General features: G+C 36.4%; 1 protein-coding gene across 3 annotated transcripts in view; it reads right to left on the bottom strand.

Annotated features, from left to right (window-relative positions):
- GPCPD1 (glycerophosphocholine phosphodiesterase 1) overlaps positions 1–18,300 on the bottom strand; it is a 68,394-nt gene that overhangs the window by 48,595 nt on the left and 1,499 nt on the right. For 2 of the 3 annotated variants that reach the window (XM_012188683.5, XM_004014343.6), the window contains exons 2-5: positions 14,260–14,336; positions 11,185–11,281; positions 7,169–7,253; positions 956–1,031 (exon numbers count right to left, since the gene is read on the bottom strand). In XM_012188683.5, coding sequence (XP_012044073.1) covers positions 956–1,031; positions 7,169–7,253; positions 11,185–11,281; positions 14,260–14,308 — 307 coding nt within the window. In that variant the 5' untranslated portion in view covers positions 14,309–14,336. The remainder of the gene's footprint in view (positions 1–955; positions 1,032–7,168; positions 7,254–11,184; positions 11,282–14,259; positions 14,337–18,300) is intronic. The other variant, XM_012188684.5, reaches the window with a different exon arrangement.

The following is an 18,300-nucleotide window of genomic DNA, read 5'->3' on the forward strand; positions in this document are numbered from 1 at the left end:
AGAAACTAAAAGATTTCTCACCACTAATTTATATACAAAACCAAGTGGGTAATTTAATGTATGTGAAAAGAATTTCAAATTTCAATCTCAGTATGGAAAAAGAAATTCAAAAATACTTGTATGAAGAGAAATGCCATTGCTGGGCATAAGAAAACTAAATAACACTTAAACAAACAAAAATTTATCTGAATAGCAACTTTAACATAGCCAGCAGGGTATTGGGCGAAAATGTCTGCTGCTGCTGCTGCTGCTAAGTTGCTTCAGTCGTGTACGACTCTGTGTGACCCCATAGACGGCAGCCCACCAGGCTCCCCGGTCCCTGGGATTCTCCAGGCAAGAACACTGGAGTGGACTGCCATGTCCTTCTCCAATGCATGAAAGTGAAAAGTGAAAGTGAAGTCGCTCAGTCGTGTCTGGCTCTTAGCGCCGACCCCATGGGCTGCAGCCCACCAGGCTCCTCCGTCCAACCGGGAAATTTTAATTCATTCATACAAGTTTATTCAAATATTCACTAGTTAAAAAAAAAAAAAAACACACACACAATAAATAAAGTAATATACTACTCAAAGTTAAAAGAATCATTGTTTTGTGTTAGTTCTTTCTTTGAATGTTCTCTAAGTTCTCTGAGCAAGTAATCAAAGCCACAGACGGATGCTCAGTTAAGAAAAATGCTATTTTACAAACTTTTGTAACTACTCCAAATGGAAATATATATTCCGTGAAGTAATCTAATCCAAGAAATTAAAAATAACTAGACAAAGGTTTCTAATTAAGTTTACAAAGAAAGGCAATTAAGAACTGCTTAGTTTTGAAAGTAAGACACTAAGTGAAACTTGTAGTATTGACAATGCATTTACCTTAAACTTTAAAATAAATATTTATTAAATCCCACTAAGCCAATGTGCATTAGTAACTTTATGCATATGCCTCAAACAGATGCAGTTAATGCCCATACCTAAAGGGGTTATTGATCGTGGTTGTAGATGAGTCTCCCACTTGTGAACTATGACTTGACATGGGCCACCGATAGTCTGCAATTTAAAAGTTAAACGTCTGCAATAATTTCTTATATCTTATATTCTACCCATGATGTCATTAGATGTTTGTGGCCTAAGTCTTATACTAAGCATGAAACCAAGAGATTCATCTTGTTAATATCAATATTATAATGCCCCAAATCAGGAATGTACCAGGTCACAAAACATGATGAACGCTGGAAGAAAATGAGGGTGAGGCAGTAAACAGAAAAATGAGATGAACTGGCACATAAAACCGTTCTAAACCCATTCTTTAATCTGCCAACAATACTCAGTTTAATCTTTAACTGATATTGTTCTGAGTTAAATTAACAGCAAATACACATTATGTTCCGTATGTCGGCAGTCAATGTGATTACTGGAAGAAGCATCTCATCTGAAGTAACTCTTCAAGGGTTTGGAAAAAGCTGAAACTCTCCGATAGAAATAAACAGTAAGAACAAATACTGCAAGATCAATTATCGCAAGTATGCAAGGAACTAGAAGGCATCATAAAGTTCTTCATTTCATGTATTTAAAAACTGCTAAGTAGGTACCGGGAAGAATATCAGATCCTCACATCAGAGAAACCAGTTCTTTTAAGGAGCACAAGAAGCCCTTTCCTTCAGGAAAGGAAACATGCATGGGTAAATCTGAAGAACAAGTTTAATTAAATGGGAGTAGGCATCCAGTTTTACTCTTCATGCCTCGAAGTTTATAAATTCATACAGTGTGAAAAATTATAATACTTGTCTTCTGTTATCAAGTTGTCTTACTAAAAAGAAAGTTAAAGTGTTAGCTGCCCAGTCATGTCTGACTCTTGCCGACCCCATGGACTTGTAGCCTGTCAGGCTCCTCTGTCCATGGGATTTCCCAGGCAAGAACACTGGAGTGGGTAACCAATCCCTTCTCCAGGGTATCTCCCCAACCCAGGGATTGAACCCAGGTCTCCTACACATTGCAGGCAGTTTCTTTACCATCTGAGCCACCAGGAAAGCCCAGCCTTATATACTGTTGATAATGTCTACAGCAATTTAAAAGCTAGAATGAACTACCACTAAGACTCCTTTGTGTGTTCCTAAGGGACTAAAGTATGAAGTGCTTCCTAATTTTTCATTAAAAAAAGAAAAAAGCTTGACTAATTAAACTTATGTGCCAAAAATAATTCTTTACATATTTTAAAAGCAAAATTTCAAACCTAACAAGGTTTGATAACCTAACAAGGTATTTTTTCCTCCTGAAAAAGAAACTTAATAAAATACAAAAAAGCAAAAAGAAAACAAAATCACCTATTATCATATCACTTATAGACAATCACTATCAATATTTTCACATATTCAAACTCTTTTCTAGGTATGTATTATATATACTCTTAAGTCTGGAACATGTACATTTCTCCCTATAGTACATCTGTAGATGGTATTACATACTCTTTTATAATTTTCTAGGATTTCAATATTGATTTAAGAAATGTGCCAAATGACAGTAAGTATGTAACAAGTTAGGCAAGAGAGAATTCTGCTACTACTTAAAATATCCAGAGGCTAAAACCTTATTTTAAACTTGTAAACTTTCAAAGTTTGAAAACTAACATTGCATTAGATATACATTCAATTCCTTAATCCTGGGACAATACAGGAACTCATTTTCTCCGGCTGAATGCATCCTTGTCAGAAGTGTTCACTTGTGAATTGATAATAAACTGTGTAGACATTTTTAGAAAATGTAACGTGAAAGTGTTCATCTTAAAATATGGTGAATTACGTTTTAAAACGAGGAACATTTGATCCTGCATCTGTTAGATATTTTTCACTAAAACTTTCTGCTATCATTTTTCTGTATTTTCACAGATAAAACTTTATAATCCTCAAAAGATGCATATATATATTAAAAATAGGAATGTTTCTTAGCAATAATGGGCAGCCAAAACTAACCAACCTATTCCCTTCTTACACCCTCCCCATGTCCCCTGCACCCACCTCAAAAAAAATCCTCTTTGCTACAAAAATGGTATAGATCCATACTGTTACAAAAGTTACTAATGAAATGTGACTTGAAAGAGTGCCATGAATGTAACAGTAAATACCAGTGGACATTAAAAGTGAGTAGAAGAGAGACTTTCTGTTTTAATTCTGTTATCAGAGGAATTTCACAAAGTGTTGACTGAAGTATCTATAATCATGTAAGAATAACCCTGTGGACTAAACATTTGAGAGTGAACATATTATAGTAATTAAGTTTAAAAACCTCACCCCCATCTGTTTTAGTAACAAACCCTCTAATCATAGCATAAAGCAAGTGAGGCTCAAACAGAATGGAGTTTTGAGGAGCAGTCCGAAGGGCCAATTACAAGTCCGAAGGGCTTGTGAGTGAGTCTACAAGCATTCACATTAAAAATTCATGATTGGTACATAAAATGTTATGGTACTGACAAATGAACCAAATCTTAAAACACACTGAATTTCCAAAATTGTAATGCCTACTTTATTAAACTTCAGAAGGTAATCTTAAATTTTAGCTTACTAATATTTTTTCAAACAAAAAAACTTAAGACTTGAGCACTGGGAAATTAAAGATCTCAGTAACAATTCCAAAACATGCAGTCCTTTTTAATACTCTAAATGTAGTAAGTCACTCTTCAAGATCTTAGAAAAAAACAAGAGTTCCATTCTGTAGAAGACTATCAAAATGTTAAGTGCTTTGGAATGAAATGGAAGGTGGGTCTTTGGAGAATAAAAGTAACTATTAGCCGAAGACAGTATTCTAGTAACAGTACTATTAGAGTTATTCCACATCTTATTTTTATTATTATTACTGAAAGTCACTCAGTTGTGTCTGACTCTTTGCAACCCCATGGACTATACAGTCCATGGATTTGATTTTTCCAGGCCAGAATACTGGCGTGGGTGGCCTTTCCCTTTTCCAGGGGATCTTCCTAACCCAAGAAATCAAACCAGGGTTTCCTACATTGCAGGCAGATTCTTTATCAACTGAGCTATCAGCGAAGCCCATCATAGCATGTACTGAATCAGATGATTGCTGGAACACTTTTCAAAATGCATATTAACAAAAACAAAGAAAAAAATGTTTCCAGAAAAACATCATAATGACTGCTCTCTTGAACAGTTACTGATTGACATCACTCAGCTACATCAAGCACTGAGAAATAAGATTATATAACATAGAGTGCAGTTTTTGTTTTTAACAAACCACCAAGCAAAATAATCACTATCATGTAATATCACTGCTTTCAAATATCATAAAAACCGTTAAGTGTAAATTTTAGAAATTTCACTGTTTTCTTTCTACAATTTTGAAACAAATACCCATGTGAAAGGAGCTCACACGTGAAGTCAATTCCCCTGCAACTGGTAATTCCCCCATTCCCCACCCACAGTGAAGACTGCTACCATGTCCTGCCTGCAAAGGTTTGCACATGGTCGGGTATTGCTCCAAGATTTGTTTCATACATGCAAGCTTCCCCATTCATTAAACTATTGATGTCTCCATAAAAAAGAAAAAAAGAAAGGGACTCTGAAGAATTATTAATCTATGTCAGAGGCCAGATAATAGTTATTTAAAAATCACTATTTTTAATAAGACCAGTAAGAAACAACTGTCTGCCTATCAAATGATGTTTCTTATATTAAAGGATTTAAACAATAATCAAGGAAGATAAACCACAAGATTAAAAAATTTGTAATGAATCTAATTATGAGTGAATGTTAGCACCTGTAAAAATTAAAAGTAGATGTTATTGTAAAATAAAGAGCTGTTTCACTGAAATGAATGAAAAATTTCAAAGACAATATAATCTTAGTATGAGACAATCCCTAATTCCAGCCACAAATAAAAAGGGGTGAACATGGATTTTAAAATGTTTAAGTTACATGTTAATTCAAAAATTATCTTTGGTGAAGATGTGAAAATAATGGGTTATCTTCAGACTCACAGCAATGTTCCCATTCCAAGAATATCTACTATTTTTGTGTGCTATGTTTAATATATTTGTTACCTATAAAATTATTTTAAAATTCAATTATTAATACCCTATTCTAATTCTACCAAGTATAAGAATATGAAAAATTAGGAGAAAAAGGACCTCAAGACTCTTCTAAACTTAAGAGGAATATGCCAGAAAGAGCAAATTATGAAGAGAAACTATGAATGGTAAAATGTTCTATAGAAAAGTTTTAGCAATGAAAGGGACCTAAAAAATCCAGTTCAAACCCTTCATTTTATAGATGAGGAAGCTGAATTCTGAAGGTCAAGCGACAACATCACAAGATTTTTGGTTTAGGTTCTACAACTGTCTGGATAGACTACCAAAAACTTGACTCAGTAAAATTAACTTTATTACCCATTTCAGTTTTTCAATGCTTTTATAATTATTTTTCTTTCCAGTCATTCTTTATATTCATAAAACATATACTCTAATGATTTACATCATTTCACAATTTAAGATTCCTTGCACATTGGTTCTATCATTGCACAATTGAGACAAAGTTTCTATTTGAAATCATTATTCATTTAAAAAGCGCCACCAACTTTAAAAAGAAAAGCGTCACTTTAAGCTGGCATATGGGGGAAAAAATCTCTAGCCATATGCATGGAATTTATTATGTGGCTATTTACTCTATTCCATGAAAAACATACTTACCATGGCAGCCCCTGCATCACACGGTACATGTGTACACGATACAGAGCACCTACTTAAAGAAACACACTCACCAACACATACTGTAAACTTTTGCAAGTATTACAAGGGGAAAAACTTGTTTCTTACTGTAAACAGAATTCTTGCCAATTTTTTGAAAAGACATTTTGGATTGATTTGCTGCTTTTGGTTACATCTTCAATGAAAAGAGAAAATAGATTGGCTTAATTTGACCTGTGTTGCCAACAGTCTTACTTTAGGAAACTATGCCCAAAGGATTCATTATGATTTTTCTTGTCCATATGTCCCCTTAAGTAAAATTTAGTTAATTTCACGTTACAGATTTCATATACTAGGATCCTCAAATAAGTTTAGTCATAAGAGCTATGATCTACATTCTATGCACAAATGTTCACTGTATACTAAAGAATTCTGCCACAATCCAACCCCTCAGCCGAATAAATGATCTCTTCCCAAGCCATTAAAGTGAGACTATTGTCAAGATAAGCCAACATAATGATCAACTATAATGTAATTTAATTTTAATTACTGAGTATATTTACAATATATTTTTGGAATAAGAAACGTAATAGGTGCAAAAGACAGCTGAAGTGGGTTTGTCAATTTTTTTGTTTTTTATAATGGTGGCTAAAGAGACTGAGGAAACAGTGGCTGCTTGCATTTTTTTTTTTCCTCACAGGTAACTAGTATTCAAGGACCCCACAGGGAAATACATTTTTAAAAAGATCTAATCCACATTCTGCTTCCTAGACTCTTGCTTAAGCTCTTTTTCACATGCAGCCCATAGTGTGCTCAGATAAAAATCTGAAAGAAAAGAATCCTTTCAGCAAGCAACTATCTTTAAAATAAGAAAGAATCGATTTTCTTTTCTAAACATGAAAATGATCCCAAAATAATAAGCCATTGTGAGCAAGCAGATTTAGAGCTAATTGATACTTCAAAGCCTTTAGAAAAGATCCTGATTTATCAACACCATCACTGAAAAAAATCTAAAAAGAATGACTTCAGTTTTGATAGCAGTTAATGCAGCCACTAAGAGTTGGCTGCAGTGAAATAATTTTTAAAATGGTACTTAAGAGTTGGCTATATACTCCTCTAAATATGTTTTACCACAAACAAATCAAAAACATGAAACACACAGAAAAACCCTTACTACGGGTTACTAACTAGTTCACAAAAGTTATAGAAAATGCACACCTATCAAGAACATTTATCATTAAAACCAATTTCATGATAAGAATATTGCAGAACATACTTACTATTAGTCTTTTAAAAAAATTCCACTGCACACACTGTCTGCCTCTGAAGTGGCTATTTCCTTTCTTTTGGGTACTGAAACATTATTAATCTAGAGTTCTTTTTTCCTTATTTGATCAAAACAAACTCATTTTACTTTTAATGTTTCCAAACTTAAGTTATTTGCTTTTGAAAGAAGTGTTCTAAAGAAACTGGAAACTAGATAAAGAAAACATACCTTTGGTTCTAAAAAGCACCCTTTGAAATAGCGGTACTGAACTGATACTCCTCTACTGAGTACAATGGTTGCTTTCCATAACATGCTGTGAGAAAAAAAGAAAGCAGCAGCATCAGTATCAAATTAAAAGGTAAGACTTCATTAATTCATAAAATCCTTCAAGTAAGATGTGTAATCAATATCATTTATCCCTACAAAAATTTTTATTTGAGGCCTGATATCAATTGGGAACTGGGAACATAATACCATGCTGGGCCCCATGGAGCTACTGGGCTCAAGACCTTTGTGTCTCCCATTTCTTTGATTAATAGGAAACAACCTTCATTCAGTCTCCATGACCTTCTCTGAGTTCCAATGGGGAGATTCCAGCAGTTCTTAATTAGGGAAGGGAGGGGATACAAGACCAGGGAGAAAGGAACAGTCAAGAGCAGCCTTGTGGCAAGGTCCTGTTTCCCTACTAAGTATACATGCAACAGTTATCCTTGAGCTATTTTACAGATACTGAAATTCCCTCCAGGTGGGAGAAGTTAATGGTATGCAGACCACAAGCATGAAGACTCCAGACCAGTTAGATCTGAAGCTTGATAAAGTTGACTCCCATTCACCTCACCCATCAGAAGAAATGTCCACCGAGCTGATCACACCTTCTTTGGGCAAATACTATAAAACTTTTGATTATCTTTCCCAATTTGGGACACAGTTTTGAGGGGATTAACCCACTGTGGCCTGCTTTGCCTAGCAAAGCAATAAAGCTGTCCTTTTCTACTTCAACCAAAACTCTTGTTTCCAAGATTCATTTTGGCATTGATGTACAGAGAAGCTGAGCTTTAGGCATCAAACATAGTGATGAGTAAGGGACTAAAAGTTTTATCTTCAAGGAGAGTGTTTGCTTACATGAGTAGACAAACAAACATAGGAAGGACTAACTGACCTTTCTGAGGGGACCAATTTTGGAGGGAGACCTCAACAAGAGCTGTTTGAAGCTGAGACCTAAACAATGAGTCATACAAAGAACCAGAAATATTCCAAACAAAAAAAGGCAAGCAAGCACTGCAGACTTCTGAATCTCTTCACTTTTCACTTAGCTAGGGATGTTGCTGCTGCTGCTAAGTCCCAGCCCACCAAGCTCCCCTGTCCCTGGGATTCTCCCAGCAAGAACACTGGAGTGGGTTGCCATTTCCTTCTCCAATGCAGGAAAGTGAAAAGTGGAAGTGAAAGTCGCTCAGTCGTTTCCGACTCTTAGTGACCCCATGGATTGCAGCCTACCAGGCTCCTCCATCCATGAGATTTTCCAGGCAAGAGTACTGGAGTAGGTTGCCACTGCCTTCTCCGAGCTAGGGATATTACATGGCTGCTAAGAGGCTTTGAGGCTAAGAGTTGGCTTAACCTCCTGTTTCCACTGTCTCTTATTCTCCTGCCCAGCCTCTAGCTATTCCCCTCTAGTCAAGCAGAGTCTGTGTCTTATTTGTTTGTTAGTCTCACAACTTAATGTCTTCCTTTAACTATGCTATTCTAACATATTCTAAATGCTATTTCTAAAGTTTGGACTCAACAGTGAAAGAATTCACTACAATTCAAGTCATTTTTAACTTCAAATCATAGACCAATAGCATTTAAAGTGTGGTCCCAGGACCATATCACCTGGGAGCTTATAGAAATGCAAAATCTCAGAATACATCTAAAACTATTGAATTGGAAACTCCCAGGGAGGGCCCAAGCACTCTATAATTTAACAAGCCTCCAGGCTTTGATGAACACTTAAGTTTGAGAGCCCATGTCATAGATCATTACCCAAACATTAATTCAGCATGAATAGTTCAGTGACTAAACAGGAGCTCCGAGTGTTCGTCCATGATACCAGATGGTCAGCACTGCTCCCCACCTGGCTCTGCCAAGACAGACTTAAGGCATTACCCTTACTCTGACTCAATTCTGGTCTCTAACAAATATCCACAACCAGCTGTCAGCCCTGGTCTCCAGCTACAACAATCAGATTAACCTGGCAATAATAAAATACATATGTCCTGGCTCCACCTTGGGACACTGGTTTCACAGGTCTGGGGTGAAGCCTGGTCACGTGGAGTTTGATACACTGGATGCATATGGTTGGTTGAGCAACACTGCTGCACAGCAAGGACAGACCAAATGCTCCGCACATGTGCCCTGTCTACTTCTCCCTGATAAGCCTCAGAATCCTCTTCAATACAGGGCTCTAGACAGATTCTACCAACTCTGGGGTGAAACTTAGTTCCCATCTCTGCTACCAAAATTATGGCAAATGTCCAGTATTACTTCATAGATAAAATCAACCAGATTAAGTGAAACTTGTCCCAGATGCGCACAGTAGAATTAATATGAAGCTTTAAAAATGTGTTGGGGTCCCTCTCCCGTGCAGTATTTATCCATCTTCCAGGAGTAGGGCCTAAGCATATGTACTTTTTTTTAAAAGCCCCTTTTAAAAGTGCTTTAAATAATTTAAAGTCCTTTTAAAATACTTTTTTTTAAAGTGGTTTTAGGACTTTCCTGGGTCTACTGGTTAAGAATTTGCCTGCCAATGCAGGAGACATGGGTTCAGTCCCTGGTCCTGGAAGATCCCAAATGCTCAATGGCACCCACGTGCTACAATTACTGAAGCCCTCGGGCCCTAAAGCCCTCCTTCACAACGAAAGAAGGCACTGCAATGAGAAGACAGATAATAGGGCAGCTCAAGAATTCAGAGCAGAGGTAAACAAGTTCAGAAGGACATAAGGTTTCACCTCAGACAAGAGTGATAGATCCACAAATCAAGGAAAAAATAGCCACTTGAACAGAATAAACATTTCATTTGTGATCCCAATATCATTTGTCAACAGAATTTAACATATATATAAAAAGAAGAGAACTGGCTGAGAAAACGTGTCACACAAATGACAGAGAAAATGGTATTCTATGTGTTTGTTTTCTTTTCCTAAGATAACATTATGGTCTTGTTCTACTTTCCCTGTTATTTCCCTGTCCTCCTCAAACTATCTGCTGTGAAGGGCCAGTTTCTGTTTGTGTGTGTTAACCTACCAATACTTCTAGTCTACAACACATCCAGTTCAGTAAGTCCATTACATGTATCAGTGTCCTAGCAATGCCAAATTGCCGTAAGCATTTCTAAACACTTGCTCTCAATTTGAGCATTTCTCACATCATGCACTAGTAAAAAATGTTTTTTGTCTAACATTGGGTCTACAGGCCCCAGTTTTAGTAGAAATGCTTAATAATCATCTAACTGATATTTCTCCCTGGGGGCACTGCATGTATTTGTATACTACTTACAATCAATCTCATCTCTCCTTTACCCCCACACATACATTTGACAATCAGTAACACTTCAAAATATCTGCAGGCAGAGGATTACCATTGTTCACATCACTGATTCTATCCTAACCTCTTTACCATGTAGATGAGGGAACTGAGGCTTAAGAGATACGGGATCTGCCCCAAATCAGAACAGCAGAACTGAGCTGGCACCCAGGCCCTCCTTTCTCCACTCCAATGCACCAACACACCCATGCTAAGTTTAGTGCTGTAATTAATGTCAGTAGTGAACTCATTTCATTAGCTAAAAATTCTAATGATGTGTTCCACTCTCTGCTTTTAATAGTCTATATGTCTCAAGAAAATTATTTCTTAGGCTAAAGCAAAAATTAGATCTTTTAAAAAGAGTATGTAACAAGAAGCCAAAGACAATGTCTTCAAAAGATTTTTAAAATAAAAAACAACAACATAAGCCTGTTTAGGAACATGGTATTAACTACCAAAAGATGCAGCTAACAGCCAAGACTTGAAACTATTTGAGAGGTCAAAACTGAGAAACAAAAGAACTTGTTTTTCATAGCAAAATTTGTAAAATGACTTTACTCTCTATGCATATGTGATAAGTTTGCTAAAAATTAAAAGAAAAATACACCAAGATATCTTAAAAAAAAAAAAAAGGTTTATAATCTGAATGTCACAATTATTTGGTAATACGACATGTCCATGCTTACCTTTCACCTGTTTCATTCTCTGGAAGAAGAGCCACAGCTTTTTGAGGATTCCAGTTTCCCAAAGCATCACAGCTTCCACATATTGCAAAAACCTCTCCTAAAAAACCATAATGGGTTAAGTAGGAACATCTCATTTTGTTTTAAGAAGTTGCACTGGTTTAACAGGCTGCAGAGTCCCCTTTAGCAGAGATGAAAAGGCTTCACTGGAGAAATGGGTTTGAACCCAGGTGGCACACACACTAGCACCTGTGATTTTGGGGGGAGGTTTCTTTTTTCCGTTTTGATTACACCTGCATTTTGATTACACCTGCATTATTAACCTGACCCACCTCTACAGAACCAAAGGCAGAGAAAAGGAAGGATGTACAAGGACAGAATTTTCTTCATTTTTCAACTACTTACTGAGCTAATAATGAGCACCAAGAAGACAAAGTGATCAAACCACAGTCCTTGTCTTCAAAGCAGCTTCCAATTTAAAGGGGAAACCACTAAAGGCATATAAGTATCCTAGAGAAATAATAATTGATATTTTCCAGGAACTCAAACAGTAGCTATCAAGAAGTTAAAGATCAAGAAAATTATCAATGGGACACGAGCAATGTAACCATCACTGAAAAAAAAAAAAAAAAAAACACCTCAATACAAAATCTAGTTATTCTTTACTTAAAAAAGAGATTATCACACTTGATCTGAACACTTCTCAACACATAACCAACATCACCTATATCTGCTAATTTCATACATTTAGCAAGTCTACAAGTTCTTGAATTTAAGTATGCAGAAGTCTTTAATTTATATATCAACACATTCTGAATTACTGTAATTAAAATTCATGAAGAAAAAGACAATGAACTGAGCCCAAATGAACAAAACTTCAGGACAAACTCCTTCACACTCTGTGTAGCTTGGCTTCCAAGCTTTGGACACTATTCCAGTAAGACTGAAGTTATACTTGGCTTTAGCAATCTGCATGAGCATTTTGTATACTTGGACTGTCTAAAACTTAACTAAAATCACAAGTGTGGCAGTCATTCAGAAGTTTTCAAGGTTTTAAATACATGTCTATAAAGGCATATGGTGGTTATACATGAAGATTTCATTTTAAAATATTCACCAATCCTTAAAGTTATCAGATTTTTTTTTTGCAATTAACTTAGGTTATCACTACCTTTTCTGATGTAAAGAAAAAAAGATAAACACTTTTGTTAAATACAAAGCACAAATATTTATTCTCAAGATCACATATGCTGCTATGCATATGTATAGCATATAAGATGGTTCCTAGCTTAAAGTATAGATTACCATAAAATCACTGATTCAGGCCTGTTATACTTCTTTTATAAAGGAGAGTCTCATCAAACTTTTTCATGGACTCGGTTATTTCCTATTCCCACACAGAACAGTAGCTACTCTTTGTTCTGGAAAGAACATGTATCTGACATGGAAAAAAGTGAAACCTGGACAAACTTGGTTACTTTCCTTCTATATAAAAGCTCCTGCATTTTACCAACACCCTCCTACAATGTTACTCTTTCTGCTGATTGGCTTTGAATATGGCTTCTATGAGAAAAAAAGGGAAACTTTTTACTAGAATAGGCCTCTTTCTTTCATTGGCTTTCATTTATCAAGACTTGAATGCTAACTAAAGGAATTTCAAACAGTACTGCCACATATTCTTTTTAACTTGTTCCCTCTAACTTCACCCCTCTCTGCACTCTCTCCACATTTAGCAGAGAATACATCCTCGTTGCTTTGGGGAGGAAATTAACACAAGATTTAGGCAGAAGGTGAGAGTCCTTCTTGTCCCTCCACTTTCTTTCCTCCCACTTAGACTCACCTACATTCACATCTACCACTATCTTCCCTCTAGTCCTTCAGGAATTACACCTTGTCAAGCTGACTCCTCTAGAGCTAATTCTGCAGTCATCCTATTTGTCTGACATGGTCAGCCCCTTCTAGCTTAAAGTGCCTATGCACAAAAGTCAATAAAAGATACAGGTCTGCAGTCTTCTCTCCACAAAGGAGAATTACACACTGGACAAGAGGTGAGTACTGGACCCAAGGGACCAGCAATCTTCAACCTGCAGAATCTTGCCCAGAGGTGGAGCTGTCCAAGATCATCTTGGCTAAGAATGTGTGTTAGACAAACACACACACAATCAGGTGCTGTAATAGCTACTGGATCAAAGATGCTTGATATATAGAATGAATAAGTTAAGAGGTGGTGGGAAGGGGCACAGATCTAAACAAAGGAAACAATTTGAGAAAGCCCCAAAGGAGAAGAGGAATGCAACAGATTTGAGGACTGGCCAGTGTAACCAGAGAGCACTAAACAAGGAAGTATATAACCCAGGCATGATACTCTATTTTTCTTTTGTTCATTTTTTGGGCTACACTGTGCAGGCATGTAGGATCTTAATTCCCTGACCAGGGATTGAAAGAAGACAGAATTCATGTCCTCTGCAGTGGAAGCCAGGAAGGAGTCTTAACCACTGTACTACCAGGGAAGTCCCAAGGTATGATTGCTCTGACGTGCTACCTCACACTGAAATTATTTCACACTGTTTTAATAGACAGCAAAAAAAAAAACCCAAAATGAAGCTTTTAAAAATAGATGTATAAGTAAGGAACTAATTTATCTTAGCCAAATATTTAACCAACTTTTCATACTAGAAACATTTCCATCATTTTCATGCAACTTAAAACCTCTCTCACTGCTGAGGGCCCAAGTTCAATCCCTAGTCAGGGAACAACTAAGATCCCACAGGCTATGGGTGTGACCAAAAAAACTTGGCTCAAATGTCTTTATCCTATGCAAAATTCACAGCTTTCCTGGAAAATATGATAATAAAACACTATTTGAGACAGCTTTTTGTTTTTTTCTTGAGCTTACTATGCTCCAAGCACATTTCTGTTATCAGGCATGCCCTGAAGATACTTTCATCTAAAAATCAGAAATATATTTAAAAAATAAATAAAAATTAGGTCCACTCTAGTAACAACTCTATATTTAAGATAATCCGGAAAAGGAAAATGTAATTTTTTTAAATGTTTAAAAGTAAAGCTTTACAATACCTGGTAAAAGAGTTCCTCTTATTTCAAAGGTAACCTGAGAAGGTGTCATTCTGATGGATTTATTTTAGGATGTCGTGCTATAAAGAAAAAGACGATGTCATTTATAGTACATCTAAATATCTAGCACCAAGAAATAAGCTAAAAAGCACAAAACAAAAATGAATCTCAACTGTGAGCAAAAGATTTCAGAGACTTTATTTAGAGAGACTGAATTACTTGGGAATCACCCGGCAAGTCTTAGGGCCTAATGTTACAAAGCTATTCTGTAAGAATGCATGGACCAGAAAAAACTGCAAAACAAGTGTGTCCAAGCTTTTTTTTTTTTCTTTTTTTAGAATTCAAGACTATCTTGTCACACAGTTACTCCTCTAATAAGCAGCTGTTTTGAACTCCACCTATCTTTCCTGACCAGGCTCATGTTTACAGTGGAGGGAAATATACACACACACAACTACAGACAGAAAAAAGCTTGGCTCAAGAGTATTTTTACTTTAATTAAGAAGGTTCCAATTTTAATAACAGGAAAACAACTAAAGAACTTAAGCACCATCCACTGAAACAAACTGGTTATGTTTCGTAACAAGTTTGAGAATCTGCTTCTAAATGATCTGATGGCTTTAAAAAGAAAAAAACCCATTCCCCTACAAATCATTTTTCAAGTTTCTCTTTATTAACTATAGGGCCATCATTACTCCAGTCCCATAGTCTCAATTCTGCAATCTATTACCAAGCCCTGTAGATATGAATTTATCTTACATACACGTCTAAGTTTAAACTTATTTAAAAACTCAAGCCTCTTATATTTTGTCTTCCAATCGCTTTCCAGCAATACATTTTTATGTCAATTAGAATGCTTCTCACATCCCTGGCTTAGAATCACATCCATTATTTTACAGAAATCTAAACCCCTAAGCTCTTAGTGTCCTTTACTCTTTCAGCCACATCTTCGCTCCAGCTTGCTTTCCACTTCTTTGCTGTTTTTCCCAGCCTAACCAACTTATTCACCTCACCATCTCTTTAAGTACTTAAGATAGGAAATTTTTAAAGACTTTAATGTACATCAATTCTCGCACAGTTTTTAGAATTTAAATATAGAAAGAACACATACTCCACACAAAAGGCCACATCATATTCTACATAACCTATCCCAAACACCTCCAAGAAAACTTTTGTACCCTCCATCCATCAATGTTCCTAGAAGAACTCCAATGTCTTTATGTCATTTCCATTAATTTTCCAGCTTAAATATTGTTTACTTGCATTTACACATTTTATTCCAAAAAAATCCTGAAGTACCTTTCTCGGCTATTCATTCTTCCATTTTTGCTATGCTCCCTTCCCCTGCCTGTGAACACATGCAAAACTCTGCAATGGTCATTTAATGAACACTAACACCCACAGTTAACCACACTTTCAAGTCAAAGCAGATAGATCTAGAGCAGCAGTTGCCACTGGAAGCAATTTTGTCCTCTAAGGGTATTTGGCAATGTCAGGAGACATTCCTGGTTGCCACAACTGTGGGTGATACTCCTGGCATCTAGTGGTAAAAGCTGGGAGTGCTGCTCAACACCATATAATGCATAGAACAGCACTCCACAAATAATTATCCCGCTCCAAGTATCAAGAGGGCTAAGGATGAGGAATCTCTAATAACTAACCCTCGTGGGGGCTGCAATGAAAATCAAAGAGTCACTATGCATCATCTCACCTCCATCAATTATAAAATGTAAATATAGTAAATAAACTAATCAAGTGAAGTGAAAGTCGCTTAGTCGTGTTGGACTCTTGGCGACACCAGACTGTAGCCCACCAGGCTCCTCTGTCCATGGAATTCTCCAGGCTAGGAGTGGGTAGCCCTTCCCTTCTCCAGGTGATCCTCCCAAACCAGGGATCGAATCCAGGTCTCCCACATTGCAGGCGGGTTCTTTACCATCTAAGCCACCAGGAAGACCATCAGTCAACGTGGTTTCACATCACTTGGCTAAAGAAATCCCTATCTAGTAACTCTATTCAGTTAGAAAACCCAAGATTCCACACTGGAGGGGAAAAAAACCTGTCCTTGATCAAACCACATATGCTAGTCTACTTTCTATGTCTAAGAGTAAACCTGATCTATTTAAAACATATTAATACATCCAGTTTGAGCACAAAAATGTTTTAAATCTAAAATTAGTTCTAGATTGTTACCGGCCATTTAACATATAGAACTCAAATAACCTTCATCTGATAGGAACATGAGTATAACCCTAAGAATAGGATGATTTCCTTTCCTAATAAATGATTCATTGAAGCACTGCAATCTACTTTTAATTTATCTCTTACATTTATCTACATCAATCATATCAAGCAGAAACCTTAAGGCTATCTAAAAAACTAGGCTTTTTAAGTTAACTGAATGGAGACAAAGCAAAAAGTTCTATCATCCAGCAAACTGCTGAATAACCAATCTCAACATATAACCTGAACTTTCACCCAATGCTTACTGCCACAGTTACTAAGAACAATCTCATGTATATAATTAAAAATTGGTACTTGATTATTTGTTGATCAATTTTAAGGAATTGTTTTAACCAATTTTAGGGAAACAGATGTAATTATTCCTATGTATTAAAATCAACACCTAGTAAAAAATATCTGAATTTCGACTGCATTAAATTTATGAAAAGGGCATTAGCTGATTATAGTTGAGCCTCTCATTATTAAGGTTGCTTGTAAGAGTGGCTACTGTAACTTGGCTAGAAACAGCTGCAGTTTACATTATGTACTATATACCAAAGCTGAATATACAAGCACAAAATTAACCCCACTCCTCCAAAAAAAAACCTCACTGGGTGTCAACAAAGCATCATCTCCAACTTGGACTGCCAAAACAGTCATATAATCTGTTTAAGTTTCACTCCCCTCACTGCCCAAATTTAAGACCATTCCAAATAAAAGCCTGCAGAGCTGCTCCTACAGCAGTTTACTTGATGGTGGACAGAGGCCAAAATTCTGGTGCAGTACTGAAGTGTACCATTTTGGCACCCTGCTACCACCAAAGTAAAATACTGTTTTGTTATGGAACAAAAAATTTACACAACCAAAATTCCCTCTTCTTCCAAACAGGCAAAGGAAATCTCAACTTGAACAGGGACAGATCTTCTAGATACATGCAAGAATAAGATGGAAAATGCTAGTCATTTTATATACACGAGCCGACTGTATATGTAATTTAACTAATTCACCTATACCCTAAAGTACAAAACATGCGTCCTGAGATATGTTTTTGGTTTGGTTTTAAACATAACCTCCATTTTTTGCTTTCTGAAGTATTAAACAGCATTCTCACCTGAGACTTTGAGTTGCATTTAACATTATTTTAACACTTTTTTAAGGACTCGAGTAACTTGCAAAATGACACTGTAATTTACATTTTAAAAATACTTCAAAAATATTACCTGGCAAAGTAAGTTTTACTTTATTCTTTTTGTCAAATAAACTGTTCTAACATATTCCTTTACTGGCTTGCCAGCTTAGGGAACAAAAGAAAGATTTAAACAAACAGAGGTACAATTTAGAACTAAACTGAAGTCACAGAATTTTCAGCAAAAATGGATTTTTTTCCTAGCCAAAAAGACATATTTCACTGTTTTCCTTCAAATATTTTTTCAAAGAAAAAAGCAGTTTCCAATTCTCTAGGCTCCAACAGCTTTGCCTCCTAAATGCATATTAGAAAGCAATATATAAATGCCTATACTTTCCTGAGCTAACTTCTGCTCATCCTGGTGGAGGATCATTATGATCCCTCTAGTCCAACCCCAGTATACTGAGTCAATACTTTAATCAAGTGTACATAGACATGAGGGCTTCCCTGGTGGCTCAGAGGTTAAAGCGTCTGCCTGCAATGCGGGAGACCTGGGTTCGATCCCTGTGTTGGGAAGATCCCTTGGAGAAGGAAATGGCAAGCCACTCCAGTATTCTTGCCTGGAGAATCCCATGGACAGAGGAGCCTGGTGGGCTACAGTCCACAGGGTTGCAAAGAGTCAGACAGACTGAGCACAG

This window comes from Ovis aries, chromosome 13, assembly GCF_016772045.2.
Source record: "Ovis aries strain OAR_USU_Benz2616 breed Rambouillet chromosome 13, ARS-UI_Ramb_v3.0, whole genome shotgun sequence".
Lineage (NCBI taxonomy): Eukaryota > Metazoa > Chordata > Mammalia > Artiodactyla > Bovidae > Ovis > Ovis aries.